At 39.1% G+C, this 17,277-nt stretch overlaps 1 protein-coding gene across 3 annotated transcripts in view; it reads right to left on the bottom strand.

Moving 5' to 3' along the window:
* The window catches only part of INPP5A (inositol polyphosphate-5-phosphatase A), a 262,018-nt gene that overhangs the window by 79,816 nt on the left and 164,925 nt on the right, over positions 1–17,277 (bottom strand). For all 3 annotated transcript variants that reach the window (XM_040606001.1, XM_040606000.1, XM_040606002.1), the window contains exon 9: positions 3,916–4,000. In XM_040606001.1, the coding sequence (XP_040461935.1) occupies positions 3,916–4,000 (85 nt within the window). The remainder of the gene's footprint in view (positions 1–3,915; positions 4,001–17,277) is intronic.

The following is a 17,277-nucleotide window of genomic DNA, read 5'->3' as shown; positions in this document are numbered from 1 at the left end:
GTGCTGGACCCCAAACAGGGTCGCCCAGAACTCCCCCTGAAGCAGAGGCCCCGGGGTGAGCTCGGCCAGGGCAGCCCAGGTCCCCTCTGCGGTCCTGCATCCCGGGCAGCCCGCTGCCTCCTGGGCGAGCAGAGCTGGACTCGCTGTCCATAACAGGGTAACAGGCAAAAACCTGCACCTACAGTGTCTGAACTGTGACAAAGCAGATGCCAATTGAGAGAGCACTGGATCAAGCCACTGATTTTGTGTGTGGGCGACAAAGTAATGAGGTGATGTTTACTCTTCAGCTTGTTGCTGCAGCGAGCCAGAGAGGTGATTTGCCAGGGATTTAGCTATAAAACAAACTTCTGAGGCTTATTACTACAGCAATACTAAACCTTTATAATTAAGAGGTAGGAGCATTTACACTTCTGTTTGTGTATTTTCAGTAAACTAGTGGCTGGGGTCTTTAGCCAGTCCCCAAGAGAGGGTGGCATCAAGCATGCCTTACGAGATCTCACAGCCACGGCCAAGATGGGATGTCGCTAGCTGAGACGTGGCAAAGAGACCCCAATGCCCTTGATGGCCACCACACACTCAGAGCATACAAATGTCTGAGACTTCAGGAAAAAAACCTTGTGATTCCAGGTCCCCTCCTACTCCTTGTATTTGGAATCACACATCGTCCCAAGAAAACTAGATTAAAATGGAACCTTATTGGCCCTTTTCAGGCTGAGGACAACTTTAAAATGCTTTAAATGGATGAGCTGTAGGTATTCCTCTGAATGTCATCATGCCAAGCTACAAATTATGCTCAGACTATAATTCAAATGTACTATAAAAAAATTGTATTTTCTATGCTTGTTATGCTACAGACATCCTATTTCTTTCTTGCCAGTTCATCCCTCTAGGCAATGCACTTGTTAATGCACAAGGATCTCAGAATCGCCAGAAGCCTTTACCTGTTTTATTGATCCCCCCCACCCCTGGATTACTCCAACAACAGTAAAGCAGATTTTCCTAGCAAGGAAATCAATATGACTTTAGATGAAGGTTCCCGGAAAATGTTTAATAAATTATATATTAATGATTTGTTGTCTATTAATTATGAATTAATAAGCACAACATTTTTGGCATCTGATTTAGCATACTGCACTTCAGTGTCTGGACTCCACATCTGAAACGCTCTCAGATTCTCTCTATCAATGGTTTAATTGAGAAATCCTTTAGAAACATACTTTACTTTTTGTCTTTGGTACAAGCACAGTCTACGTTTCCGCAACACATGTATTGCTCACAGTATAACAGTGTCCAAGCATTCAGCACACTGTGGTCTCAAGAGGAAATTCAAAAGGTCAGCAAGAAAAGCAGAGATAAATTGAGTAATATATACAAAGATGACAGGTCAATGAATTAACCCTTAAAATTCCTAGTATTAACTACACTGCTGAATAGTTGAAAGAATGGTTAATATCAACTTGCATAGGCACATGTTTAAAATGCCAGAAGAGACCACGATATTTTTTGGAGTGTGAGGTTCCCACATGAGCACAGGCTAATGCTTTGGCTGGCACTGAGCGCGAAGGAAGCAATCACCTTTGGCCATTTTTGTTCCTGTTCTGCCACTGCCAGTTGTACATGGCCTTGCTCAAGCACTATGCCCTCGGCCAGCTCTGGAAAAATGGCACAGCTGAGAAACACTGTTTATAAACTAGTCTGTGAAGTGATTTGAATTGGATCTTATACATCTTAGATACAATCAAACCATTAGGTCCTATCTAGAATAACGCCTGCCAGAGGTAGTTTGTAACTCTGCCCTTCCAAATTAGACTTTAGAAACTGGTCTGTCTCCTAGGAGCCTAGACTTTATTATCAAAACAGAGTGTTACACGCTTACTATGGATTCATTCATGACTGTTCTGGTGTTAAGATGCTGTCAAAGACGCATTGCCTGTACTGTTACTACTGTGCAGTAAACTGCACGAGAGAACCATTTCTTTTATCTTTTGGAGCTTATGCATACCAGTTTATAGACCATACAAAATGCAGACAGCTACAAACCAAACTCAACATGACTTTAACCGAGCATATGTAAATTACATGTGGAAGTTTCTAGATCAACTTTACTTCTGTTTAATTGAAGTTGCAAAGTAGCTGAGTGAAGTTCTGGTTAACGGGATAGGCTACTTCTCAAAGAAAGCAATAGAAAACATCTATTAGTCTAATGCTTTTTACATTCACACATGCATGTACCTTACCAAGGAAGAGTGGGTAAACTAATTTGATTCATTTTCAAATTACACCTTGCATGCTTGTATGCAACAGCATTAATTGACATTGGTAAAGCATTCATAAGATGAAAATTACTGTGTCGGGACTAAAAATCAACTGTACTCTTACAACCTGTTGTGCAGTTCACTCGGTATGCATGATCTACGGTTAGTGACATAATTTTGTTGGAAGTGGATCACTTTGAAACTCACATATATAAATGAAGGTATCTTAATCTATTGGTAATAAAGAAAGCATTCCCTGTAGCTTCAATCCTGCAGATTCCTAGGCAGTTAGTAAGTTAGGAAAAACTTAAAGTGCCCTTCATCAGTACTGGGTGGAGGAGAGAATTCTGCTGCAGCATGATTGATAGAAGTGTTTTCAGACAAAAGCATTCTCAGTAATACTATTGCACCACTAGGGAATAAAAACCAGGCATAATATTTCAAAAACAAGTAAACTATATATATAAACACTGATGATAACTATGGTAACCGCAGTGTAGCAAAGCAGGATTTAGTCCTTAACATATGCAGTATGAAGCTGCATATTCTGAATCAGTAACTTGAATTTCATTTCAATTATGCTTTAAGTTTGTTGTTTAAATGATTGCAATGTATAAAGAACTCCATGAAGAAAGTTATTAGCTACATAGACAGTACTGTAATGACAAACTCCTGTTTTTCCACAGATGAAGGACTAATCATCATGTAAGGAAGGAGAACTGTACCACATCTGTATGAAGGGTAGCCAGCTTTGACACACTGGCCACTTGATTTACAAAATAAAAGCTTTTGGTTTAGAAGATACATGCCTGTCCTCAAGGACACCGAGAAGACACTGCGGTTTCTCTGAGAATTAAAGTGTGAAAACCATGAGATTAAATTGGTTTTCAACCTGGATATTATTTCTGACCCCATGTTACCTGGAGCTGAGCTTTAGCAGTAAAGTCAAGATAATCTCAACTCTTGATGAAAAAGGTTTACTAGTGCATTCTTTTGGGCTTTATACAAATCTTCCAGTCACCCTTCCACACTAAGATGCTACTGTCACAAAGGTTTACACAAACTGAAGTGTGGAGTTCTATCACATTTAGGAAATGCCTCTCTTCCCTCCCCGCCCCCCCCCCCCCCCCCCCCCCGCACCCCATAGAAATATAAACCAGCACTTACTCTCCTTGCAGTAAATGATTGTGAGATTCACTGTCAGCTATAAACATATGACAGAATCACAAACATACAACAGAAATGTGCTATCCTGTGCTGAAGTCCTAAGAGATTTCAAACCAGGAATCTGCACACTGGCTGAAGGAAGGGACTCCTGCATGCATTGTGAAGACTCCAGGTCTCATCTTAGATAGGTACCCAGGTTTTCTCCTTTCTGTGGATGCTGCAGCCCCCTGGCATCTACAGCTGATACTCACTTTACACACTGCTACTGAGGAAAAATGCAGCTTGTCAGCTGTGCTCTTCTTAATTGCTTCAGCAGATTCACAACAGTGATCTTTAGTTACCTGTCAGATGTTCCTGTTCAAAGTCCTCTTAGCTAAGTCTGATGTCAATATTAAGATTAGTTTGTTAAGTCACTTTAACTTTTCCACAGGAAAAAATATTTGAGACATCAAACCTGGTAGGGTCTCCAACAGAAGAAAAATAGAAGTCCTACCTCTACTACTGCTTTGGCATCCAGTCTAAAGTTGAAATCTCCAAAGACAAAATACGAGACTTTCTCAAATCGCTGATCTATAATTCTGGAAAACAAAACAAAACAAAACAAACCTGTCATTGAGCTTTACGTGTATGTGAGGATGCACAAACACACATATCTTATCGTCTAAGCACAATCTCTGAAATAATTACTGGAATGAACAAACCCACCAGTTTATACTGGACCAATTTGTTAGCCGTGGTTTTGGGCTGATTTCCTTTGCTTAGGCAATTCTATCTCCAGCCCCAGTAACATCATGCATTTGATTTCCCCTGTCTGGCAATTCGGAGGAAAGCAAGTTTGCAGCAGTTAGTACAAATAATGCAGAAGTGGCATCACAGAAATCTTGAGACATCACGGAGTACTCCACACCTCTGAAAGTTTAAGTATATGCTTTGGGCTGGGCATACAAGAACCAGGAACCCCAAATTAGTGGCGAGTTCAAAATACATCTACCTTTGAGTTCACTCATCTGTAAGATCATGATCGTAATGTTTACCAGTGATTGTTAGTACTCCAAGAACTGCATGAAAAGTGGCATGTTAGGGCTAAACATTAATATCACAATGATAGTGACTGATCTATGAGGTTTTTCCTGGATCAGTTATAGTTCTTAGAAGGACATATCTCCTTTTTGTTCAAAGCAGATTTTTACTGAGGCTGTAGCTAACACCTAAAAGTTGATCTTTCCAGATGTGGAGTAAAGGTGGACTTTTTTCTCAAGCCTTTGCTCAGTACTAAACAGGGAGATAAGGCATTACTGTTCATCTTTCAGATCTTGTATTATTAAAAATTGTTATTCTATTATTAGCTTATCTATTATTAACAGCTACTGGCTGGTACCCCTGACAATGTACAATTTTACATGCTTCCAGAGATCTTGGCATTTGGAAATCCACTGATTCACGCTTACTTCAAAACAGGAATCAATACAATTAATTTCCTGTCAGTAGCCGAGGAAGATACAAAATACTTCAAATGTGACAGCTACAGCTACAAAGAATATATGCAGACAAAACGCATAAAAAACTGCAATGTTATACTAGGTGTACAGTATATAAGAAATAAGGAACAAATGCAATACACTGTGTACTTTCTGAGAATATATAAATACATAAGCGTTACGATGCCAGAAACCCCAACGGAGCCAGAGGGAAGGACCCATATAGATAGGTGAAGGATTACCAAGTAATGCACAGCAAGTAAGCTTCCTGGAACAATACTGCCCAGCAAGGAGGCATTTGTTTCAAATGGCTTTAAAAGTTTTCATACATTACTGCCATCTTGACTTTTCAAAGCTATAAAGAGATACAACATAGGATTTACAGTGAGATACTGCTTCTCCTCTTAAAAAAACCCTCACATTTTTAGTCAACAGTAATCTATTACATAAGGAATACTACTCTATTGAAAAATGAATGTGCATTGGACCTAAGGTAGTGATCATTTGAAGCAAAATCTCTTGCAAAGACTTATCTTTTTCTGGTATGAAAATCTCCAAATCCTCCATTCAGCTGACAAATTATTGCAGGTACTGTTAATAAATACTATCTACTGTCAGCTCCCAGCAAGCACTGAGAAAAAGCTGTCACTCTTGACCTGTACATAACATTAGTTTGATTAGTGCTCTCGTGGCACATTAAAGGAAAATGAGAACTTAAAAGTTAAACCATTTACATTACCACAATTTGCTAACACTGTAATTGCAAAATCTGATATGCAACTTAAACGTAAGAAAAACTGATTTTGCTTCGCCAGCTTTCCTGATTCGTATCTTAGTCCCGGCTTTTCTCATTGCCATTTACTGCTGACAAAGAAATGACAGATATTGCAGGAATGACATCAAGGTCTAGAGAAGGCCTCTTAAAATGATTTGATATTATGAGAATGATGCCTGTGATTGTATTATGCAAAGACGTATTTGCCAAATAAACAGACTATTCCAAAAATAGCCAGTTAAAATGTCTCCTAACATAACTGAACAAAACAGCTGATCAGTCTGCTTCTGATCAATTAATTAAAATTCAGTCATTTCATAGTCTTGCACATTATCCAATTGAAACACGATTTGCATACAAATCAATGCTGCTTTAAAATTGGTAATTTTAACCAGTTTCTCCCCTTGTAGTTTGTCTTGTTGGACATTTTAGAAAGAGTGTCTCATGCCAGACCAAAGGAAAATAGTCCAAATGTTACTTTTCAAGAATGATGCTTTAAGTGGCTTCTGACGTATTGCCTTTTCACAGGTGGTGAAATTTAGGTGTACAGTAAAATTACCAACAGTGGTATAGGAAGGGATATACACATTTATGTCCTTATTAAATGATCTGGGCTACCTAACAATAAAATATACTTTAAATGACTCAACTTAATACATGTATGTAACCTACTGTCCTTGCCATTGAAACTTATCATTAGTTCAGGAGTTTCTTAGAATTATTTCTGCAATTTGGTACTCTGATAGCTCTATTTTGAAATACTTACTGGTGCCTACAATTGCACTGCATCAGCTGCACAAGAACTAATCTTCTTGATTGTGCTTTTAGAATCAGACTCCAAGTTAGCAAAGGAGATGGCAATAAAGAAGAGTACAGCAATATTTCCTCCCCCAGGAACATGCAGAAAAGGCACTGGGGGGACTTAGATGGAACTCGAATACTGCAAAACACAGTGAGTCTTGCCAGCACCCAGGACACACAGTGAAGGTGTTGGAACGGGAGTAATAGCTCAACAAAAGTGTTCCATTCCCCTTGTTTCCGCGTTGTAAGCCACAAATATATACAGTTCATCATGTGTGCAAGTAAATGAATCTGAGTTATTTTACTTTGCCATTTGTTTCAACAACAATACCCTTCCTTTAACCATGAATCAAATAATCCCTTAAAAATGTTGCCATGAATCAGTCAACTGAGTGATAAATCTGAATCATATAAAAAGAAAACATCCAACCCATGTCACCAGCATTAATCTTGTGTTTTTAGCGGGAGGACCTAGTGCTGTTTCCTTTAAATTGTACTTGCTGACTACCAGATTATCTTGGAGGGCTTCAACATACTTTATGGCTCTATTCTTTCCCGCACAACTTTTCTAAATAGCCTGTGACAAAACAGGTGATTCAGGTAAAAATTTCATGACTGTAGAGAAGCTGCAAATATTTATTATTTCACTTCCACAACTCTATATGTAAGAGCAAACAAAAAATCATCAATGCCTTAACTAGCTATGCTGCTTGTTGTGACCTGTGCAGGGCTACGAAGAGATGATGAGCAATGAGGATGTATCCAATGCTTGAATGCGAATAAAATAGAAAACTTTTCGAAAGTTTACAGCTGTTCCTTTACAGAAAGAAGTCTTCCCTTTGAAAAGGCTGGGAGAATGCATCCGCTGTTCTCATCCTTCGTTCTTGCTCCAGAAGGTATTGCTTATGAGAAAAGAGTTTATTTGCACTTAGAACATACCAAAGAAATACCTTCTACTTCTGTACATTTTGGAAATCAAAATAAAAAATTCAATATGGCAAACAAGGATCATTGGAAAAAATGCCACTTATAAATAGGTTTATTGATGACCTTGTTAAACTCTTAAAGCACACAAATATAAATACCATAGATTATTTCTCGTCTACTAGTTCCACAAACACAGGACTTTTAATTGCATGAGAAGTCCTTGATAATAGTATTAGAAACTTCACACTTGGAAGACATTACCTTAATTACTTTGCCAATTTCAAACTAATCCTATGTTTTTAATGGATGGCTCTACACTGAAAGTCTTCTGAACTGGTTGGGTTATCCTCTGATTTCTTTTCAAATTCTCCTGTACTTTGGGAAGAGGCAGACTGCAGACAGTTTTTGAAATAGAGTTGAACGGCTTTTTAGACATGACAGCATAGTAATATAAGAAGGAAACGCTCAAGCTCAAGCTATTGTAACTTTCAAGTAGTTTACAGCCAAAGTTAGTCACATGCTTATATGTTTTGATGAGTCAGATCCATGGTTCACACTTTTATTTAAGGAGTAAACTTCACTGGTAAGGGTGCTAACTAATGTTAAATTACTGTAGTGATTTCTTTGCTACAAAATAAATATGTTTAATTCTTATTTTGGTCTAACAACTGCAGATGGCCTCACACAGGGTATCAGCAACTGCTTTACAACCCCAGAACGAAGTTGCTGTGTCTGCACTGGAAATGTACTTGCTCTGCTGTGTTGGGAAGACTTCCAGCAAAACGACCTCCATTCACCAGTGCTTTTTAGCATGGCAGTCCCCTACACATTTTCCTGAAGACCTGTGACAAAAACTGTTATTCTGGGTGCATGAGGAGAATTATGAGAAACCTCTGAAACCCTCTGAGCTATGATGCTGAATAGCTTTAGTTTGAGCTAGATCAGCCTGCCTGTGACAGAAGCATTACCCGGCTCAGAGAGGGGCCGGCTGGACCTGTGCAGTAGGCAAACCTAAAAAGAAGTCAAATGAATGCCACAGGAGAAGCGAAAAATGCTCAGGGTTTGGTCTTGAAGCCTAGGGTATGTCAAATCACTTTGACGTAAAGACAGACTGCTCAATCTGGGTGGCAGTGACAGCTAAATGGATTGTGAAGGATAAGATTTTTTCAAAACCACTTAGGAGATCTGGATGCCATATTCCTACCAAGCCTAGAACAAGAAAGAGGCAGAAGTTCTTCTTCTCGATACTACTGGAAATCTGGGTCTAGCTATTAATTTTAGTCTCTACACAGAACACCAAAAGGAATTGCTTAGTGCAATCTTAAAACGAATGGTTCTGTGTTATTGGAATCACTGAATTTTTTTGTAATTTACATTAAAATAAAGTCCTCATTATAGTAATTATAATTAAAGTTACTTCATGAAATGCACCGTTTTGTAAAAAATGTATGGTGTACCGTATATATGTTCAAAGCACTGAAATTCAGCCAGAAAGTAATAGGGCAATCAGAAACATGACCAACTTTCCCTTGCTTTCTTACTTGTCCTCCCATACTGTTGCAAGAAAGGAGAAGACAAGGAAGCGGCTAAATATCAGCAATTTGGTCATGGAAGAGAGCAGCTGAACATGATTCAGTGTGACAAGAGGCACTGTGATTTGGCTAAACCATTTCTCAGGGTACTTTGTAAGGAGGATCAGCAGCATTATTCCTTTAACAGCCATGTCTAATGCAATAGCCAGATGGGTTTTGTCCCAGACCAAGGTATCAGCATCAGGTCAGAAGGTAACATTCTGTTTACACGATTATTTCCTAAAGCACTTATCTTCTCCTCGGTGTGAAAGTTGACTTTTCTGTTTGTAAGGAGACCTAAAGAATTGAGGGAATGGGAAAAATTAGCTACACTGAGCTGGAGCTGAATGGCATTAAGTGGGAGGTCTGAGAAAGGCTGCTGCGGCGCTCAGCAGGACACCTTATTAGCCGCGTCATCGCAGTTCATTCAGGCAAGCCATACCAGTGTCACCAGCATTCCCACACAAAGACAAAGTTCTTCACACAGTCTATAAACATGCCTCCCTGGCCAATTCATCCTAACTTGACACTGCTGAAAAGAGGGGCTTGAGGGCTTTTTTTTGTTTTGTTTTGTTTTTTAAACACAACAATAACATAACAAAACAAAACAAAAAACTTGCAGCTCTGCCAAGCAGGCTGAATGGAAGAGAAGGAGGGACACCGTCACGTTTCTTGGGAAGAAACAATCCAAGGGTCAAGCCATATTTTATTCAGTGAGCAAATTTTTGTAATAACTCAATGTGTTTAAGCTACATACTAGCTAGTATGAGCACTTCCGTATTTCTTGTACAACTTCTGGGGCAAGATATTGTCCTTCCCCAATCTTATTTTTGCACATGATCCATGCAGAGGAATTAAAGGTACAAAAGCTGCTTTTATGGAGAACATGTGACTACCTATATAAAATGCCCTTTCCTAAGTGAAGGAACACAAAAATCACAACTACATGCCGAGAAGAGAGGACAGCACAGTGTCGGTGCAGCAATAATTTCTTAGGTTAAACTGCTAATCTTGTTTCTTCTGGACCCAAGCAGTGCTTTGAGCCACAGGTTCTGTTTTGATCTGAATCTAGCAAAAGTAATGCTGGCTTACGTCTCTGCGTGGGTGGTAAAACCCTTTCACCGCTCAGCCATCAGTGAAGCGTTCAGGGAACAGCTCGGAGCTCGAGCCGGCAGGGCAGGTTGCACCCTTACCGCCTGCAGCATGAGAGCCTGGACCCCCTGCCCAAGTTCAATGTCTAGAAAGGGGACAAACACCCCCCAAAAAGCAGAAAGTGACTTGACCATCCCGTCGGTGGGAGCCAAGAGCTAGTATGGAGGTAGCAGGTGACCTATGGATAAGAAGGTTATACACACTTTCTTCTCCATGTATCTATAAATGCCAGAGGTAAATAACAACTCCTGCAGTGACTTCTGGTGGAAAGTAAAGGAACGACGAGTGAAACCTGTCTTCTGCTGCGTTAAGGAACTGAAGATCGAGAGAATGGAAATGTTAAACTTTTGCTTATACAAAAATAGACAGACAAGTGCTGTGTGGCCTTTCAAGATTCCTGCCGTTCCTATCCTCATTACTTTTTTGCTTTATAAGTTTCAGTCAAAAGTGCACCTCAAGAACTGATCCATGGGGGAATCCACCTCCAGCAGAGGTTTTAGAGAAAGCTTTGAAACAGAACCCTGTAATCTCTTTAGCGCGTTGCCTCCCTTCTGCAGCACAGTTGGCACTGAGCTTGCACCATTTTGCTTTCTCAGATACACATTTAGAGACAAATTCCAGAAAATTCCCCATTAATTCTGAGTAAAAGTTACCTGGTGGCTGGCTAAGTGTGCCTTAAAAGATGTGATGTAAATGCCTTCATTGGCATGCCTAAGGTGGTGTTGTACTGTCATTAAAAAGATAAAGTTTATCATATTTTTGTGCCTTGTTCTTTCTGATATAATAGCTAAAACCTATTAATAACACCAAAACATCTCAAAAGGTCAAGCAGCATACAGCAAGATGAAGGGAATTGTCAAGAAGCTTAGGCAATCACCTTAGCACTCAAGACATCTGCCAGGGCTATTTAACTAATATGTGATGCTCACTTTTAATTTCAATATAGTGCCATTTGGGCAAAAATGTTGTATTTTTTAATTAATTACAATGTCAGCAGCTATTAAGATTAAAAGAAAGACCACATCAATAATAAATACTTAATCCAAAGAAAGGATTACAAGAAGAGCAATAAAAATCAATTTTTAGAGCTGGAAAATTGTGACTTTTTCCTCACTTGACTGGTATTCTCATTATATTGACAAAACCATGATCTTACCTGACACTGACATTCGCCTAATGAAATAGCAGCCATGTATAATGATGTAAGGACTTGTCAATTTTGCTACAGGGAAATACAATGCTATGGCTCTGGTGTTATGTTACAAAGATATTTTCCTGCTCTTCATCTGATGTAAGAGAAAATGACAAGAAGAAACCAGAGAAATGGCACATCTTTTTGAATCTTCCTTTACCCCGTCATGGAAGATTAAAGTTCTTCCACGTAACTTCTGGAACTCCTCAATGTTGGTAACACGTGGCCATAAGCAGGCAGCAGATAACTGCCCTATTTCAATTTGCGTGAAGACTGGGATGTTGCCATTCTTGCTTACTGTTCTGCAGGGCTTGGATGTGGGGGAGCAAAGCAAAAATCCTGGGTTCATGGTGTTAAAAGCGCAAATAGCAAACCAGAAAATAACCAGGATACAAGGCAATGGGATACTGATCTTAACCCATTAAGGCTGGGAAAAGTATTTTTTGTGACAAATCTAGAAAGATTCAAAACAGAGGCACTCTATGTCCTAAACAGTTCATCAATGTGAAAAGTGGTAGAATGATTAAGAGATCTTGCCAGACTTGTATCTCACCAGACTTGCACCAAACGCCCTTCCCAGTCTGACCTCCTGAGGATGGCCGCATGGGCAAAGGGGACAGTGGAAGGTGACAGGACACTGGCCACGTCTCGGTGAGCTGCTAGTGACATCGGCTTGCTGGAGCCGAAACAGCTAGGTTCAAAGGGAAGGGACTGCAAATTAAAAATAGAACCAACCACTTCTGGAAAAGGGCAATGCAAATTATTAGAAATACAGAAAGACTTCACTCGCAAAGGATTAAAAAAATGCTTGATGTTAAGAAAGCTAACCAGCAACATATTTTACATACTTAATTGTTAGCTTGGGCATTTATCCCTTTGAAAATCGCAGTACAGTGGACTACTGAGCTACGAGAGGAAACAAATGAGGGGTGGCATGACAGAATCATTTGAAGTGTTAAAGAGAAGGGAAACCCCCCTCTCTTTCAAAAGAGCACACCGATTAAAAAAATTAGAGCTGTCAACATTCGGTTTGAACAAAGAAAATTCTGGTGGATATCCAGATAGCACGACTATTCTCCTTGTTGGAGTGAGAAATGGAATCATCTTAGCTGCATCTTAAACCCTACACCAGCTGAAGAAAGATAAAGAAGCTTTCACAAAAGGTGAGGCAGTTCCAACTATTTACCTGTCTAGAAGAATATCTGCCAAGTCTGTCTGCAACTACTTCAGCACTTGTACAGAGAAGTAGCTAAAAATGCTGTAACTTGCATCTGGTTATTTACCTGTTAGGGTGAATATGCATCTTTCCAGGACACACAATACAAGACTCAGAGACAACAACCTTCTTACATAGTGATCCTACCTTCCTATGCGAGAAAAAATGTTGAAAGATGGTTATTCACTTAGTGCCCACAGGCTCAAATGGAAGCAGAATGGGGCTCTTCCAACCATTTCTCCGTTTTATAACTATTAGCTCATAGCACCATCTTACAGTGAGCATTGTAAATAAAATAACAATAGCCATTTATTTTCATTTCTCTGCAAATAAATAAAAACTGGATCAACAGCCCATATAGATTCTTCTTAATTGAATCATAGCTATCCTGGAAGATTATATGGCTATACAATAGAACATTTCAAAAGACACAAACCACAATGAATGCTGATGTGAGTGTCACCTTTAGCTAGACACTAATGACTGCTCTTTACCTAGCTCTAGACTATCTACAGGACAAATTACAGTAAAAAAGAGAAATATAACTCAATGAGAATGTGACACACTCTGCACATTCTCATATAACGCTGTTTTTCAGAGCAAACTCAAGCAGGCAACAAGTTATTTGCTGCCGTTTCATTTTTAAGAGGCATTCTCCCTTTTCTTCAATTGCCTGTGTTTAATTACACAAATTCTACTGGGAGTGGTATTTTTTTACAATACATCCGATCTAGCCTGTAGTTACATCAGTTATATTCTACTAGAAAGACATGGTAGCCAACTGAGGCAGCTCCAGGAGAACCTATTACTGGAAAACAGGTAAAAAGGAGTAAAGCCCTTATGACAGATGAGGTGGAGGCTCAAGAGTGTCACTAGAAGTGGTCCCAGCTCACAAGCAGACTTGGCAATCCCTTACTGTGACCCACACCATAGCACAGTGAGTTTGCTTTTGTGAAAACAAATGTCAAAACCCCCTCCAGGAAACCTCAGAGCTACTATTTTCAGCATTTCTTCCAAAAGAGCCACAATTCTATTCACATTAGGCAGATAAAGTGAAGAGTGACTTAGTGTATCCACACTATTATTTTTTTAAGTGACACCTTTCTGTGCAGGTGTAAGCACCTGCAAGTGCTTACAAGTCCCGGATTTTGGATTGCTGATTCTCCAGTCAGATCTTTGCTTCCAAACCTGCTATTGTTTACACAGACTTCTTTTTATCATGATAGAAAAAACCAGATCTTTAATTTACAATCTGAATAATAAATGCTGCAAATTTATTATTAATCTGTTCTGTAATTAATTAATGCCAAGAAGAAGAAGAAAAAAAAGAGCTCCATATGCTGAAAATAACAGAATAAGGACTAGGACTGGCTAGGACTATCAGAAATCATCACTCACTTACTATGGAAATGCATGTATTGTGTCCTTAAATTTATAATCATGACTATTTTCCATTACAATGCCCACAGGGACAAAGTTATTTTTCTGCTAAAAATATAATCTAACTAAAATTCTAAATGTGTTTGTGTAAACAGGAAGGACATACAAGTTAAATTTTTGACAACTGCATCAAACATGCAAAGGTTCGAGCCAGCAGAAAAACAAGAAGCAAGGAAAAAGTGTCTTTGACTGTATTTGACAGGTTGAAAGTAACAAGACAATTTTGCTGGATTTACTCTTTAAAGAGCATATTATACAAACACGCTAATTTTGAGAGCACTTAACCTTTGTTTAAAGGAGGGGATGACTGAATATTAATGAGATGAGCCTCAGGGTGTGTAATGAAAAGCTGTCTTTTTGAATTCGATCTAGGGTTTTAAACCTTTGTTAGAAGACATTTGGATGGAAGGTTTACTTGCCCTGGGAGTGCATTCTATCTGAACACAGAGAAATTTCACTAAACGTTTGAAGGCACATGATTACAGAAAGTTTTCACTTGATGTTAAAATCACTGTGCAAAAAATAAATAAAATTTAAAAAAAAATCTCAAACCCGCAAAAGCGAGCTACTCCTAGGATCTTCTCAAATGACCCAGATCTTTAGAGTGAAGTTTTCCTTTGCCTAGAAACTAAGTGGCTTTTCTTTTGCTCATTCAGCTGCTAGTTCTGGGAAAAGCCCAAAGAGAAACATTTAGATTGGAGGGGTCTTTGAGAAGATGTGACAGTTGACTGATGAGCATCCATAAAATGACAAAGAATAGTTGTGTGGAGCCGTGCATCACATCGTCTCTCCCTGGGAAACTAATTGCTCTGAATTGTTAATAGTAACATTATTTTTCTGGCAATCATTTCTTTTGAATACCCAAAATGAGCATGAAACAGCCCCTTTGACCAGACATAAAAGTTAAATGTCCCAATGTTGATCAAATTAACTTCAGCTATGTGACAATGGACTATATTTGTGAGAAAATAATGAAGGGCACAAAGGGGAGCTTTATGCCAAGATTTCACAGTTGTAATGTAAAAATGTTTCTGTTGAACTAGGCCCGGGAACATTTCAATAGGAAAACAGAAGAGCACTGTCACTTTCTTAAAAAAAAAACCACCATTCATTTTATGGATCTAAATGCTCTAGATAATTTCAGGAAGTTTAAATGGCTGGCACACCAAGAACCATAGTATCAGGCTAACATCTCACGTCCTTGCCCTTCGCAAACTCTCTTCTAACACTTTTAAAGAGCCCTATCCTACAGCTTCTACTCATTCCCCAGCCAGGCTATTAAGCTCAGTAGACACTTTTCCCCAGCAAGTGTCTAAAGGACATGACTAATATGCCAATATGATTAATTAATGACATATGCACAAGCATTAATTATAACAGATGATGAAAGACTAAACTAAAATGTAAACTACGTCTCCTTTCTTACTCTCATGTGTAGCTTAAACCCGTCAACTTTAGAAAAATACCCAGGAGCAAGTATTGTGCAAATAGGACTAACTGTATACAGGAATTATCCAAAATGGGCCTGGAAGAATTTTTTTCCGCACAAAATATAAAGCAGGTGTTCTTATTCTCAGTTGTAAAACAAATTCAGTTTTGATTGTATCTGTGTCTATCCAGAACAACGTAACTGACTTCTGGGAATTTAGTTTCAGTTTACATTAGCATTGACAAAGACTCATTACACATGCCAATTTTCTACATATATACTGTGTATGTGTTTGTAAATATACAAGCAAATATTTGCTTAACACCAGTGTAATTCCAACTCTCTTAGTCTTTAAAGAGTCTATCTAGCACCACATTTTCTTCACGCTCGATAAACAGCAAATGCTAAAAACAATCCGGCTCAGCACATACCAGCTAGCTGTCTTTAAAAGCATTCTTCTCGCTACATAATTAATTTTTAACATTCTTAAAGCTAAATTACTTCTGAACACAACTGTAAGATTAAACCTTTCTACTCCCCAAAGATGTTACTATATTAATAGATTCCCTCAGGAGAAAACTTTTCGTGGCAACTTTTAAATCATTCACTTGACACTTTTCCCTTTGTTTCCCCCCCCCCCAGCCCCTCCTCTTCTCAGTAATTTAGAGATGCTGTGAGCTTCATGCCTATGTGCTGAAACCTGTAGTTAAAATAATTTTGCAGAAACCAACTTCCCTGATGATTTTAACAGTTAAACTAACTCATTTGAGCTTTATTTGCACACTCTTTTCTTTTTTGTATTCCGAAGTCCTCTGATAGTTTTTACCTTACATGAAAAGGCCGTACTTAACTCATGTTTATGAAGATGCAGCCTGAACAGAACTGCGCTTTCACTTACTTCCACAGTGACCTAAATCAACTGTGAGAAGGTGTTTCTGTTTCATTCAGTGAAGGTTTAGCTCATTAAACTGTTTTCCTTCTCAGTATTGTTCGCTGGGTTTGAACTGCATTGCTGTTAAATGCCCTTTAGCAGTTAAAAGGCTTTAAAGGAAAAGACTTATCAGTCTCTGTTTTTAACAGCACTAAATCTGCATTATTAGTTCATGCAGATAAGGGGATTTAAAAGCTCAGCTTGAAACCTCTCTCCTCTGTATTTATCTGACACTGCATAGTTCCAGTAGCTCAGCTGGAAATGTAGATCTATGAAGCTTTAAAGAGAGATTAAAGCCAAGAAAAGAAGTACTTTTCCCCCTATAGACGCTCTCACTTTCCCTTTTCCTACTGTCTGAAGGAGTGATGGCAGACAATGGTCAAAGATGGTTCCCAAAACCCTCTGAATGGGGACACTGTTGGTGGTAGCATTCATTCAAAGTGAGCTTCAGTGTATTGTCCTCCCCAATCAGCAGATCAGAATAGAGTTTGCTGGTGGCTGCCAAAAGGTTAGCGATGCCGATGAAAGGGGTTTCCCATTATTCACTGCTCTTACAGAACTCCCCTTTTGTGCGAGTCAGCCCATCATTTCACTATGGAGGTCCGGATCTGCGGCTGGCTGCTCTCTCAAAATGAACAATTCATCTGAATGCAAGCTCACAGTAGTAGCGTGCAACCTCGGATCGAAGGTTTTCTTTTCTAAGGACAGGGGAGTTGGGGCAGTTTTTGGCAGTGTCACATTTTAATGATATACCATCATGACATCTCTGACCCACAGCTGACACTAATACTACAGTCTTATTACCTTACCCTTGCCAGGGCATCGTGGGAGGTCCAAAGGCAAAATTAGCTAATGAAGCACACTGTATGCTGTAAACAAGTGTGCAATAAATAATGCAAAAGGTTTATACAGGTTTGCTGAAGTTCCCTCATGCTAAGCATAA

This window comes from Falco naumanni, chromosome 9, assembly GCF_017639655.2.
Source record: "Falco naumanni isolate bFalNau1 chromosome 9, bFalNau1.pat, whole genome shotgun sequence".
NCBI lineage: Eukaryota > Metazoa > Chordata > Aves > Falconiformes > Falconidae > Falco > Falco naumanni.
This window is presented reverse-complemented; position numbering and strand designations above follow the sequence as displayed.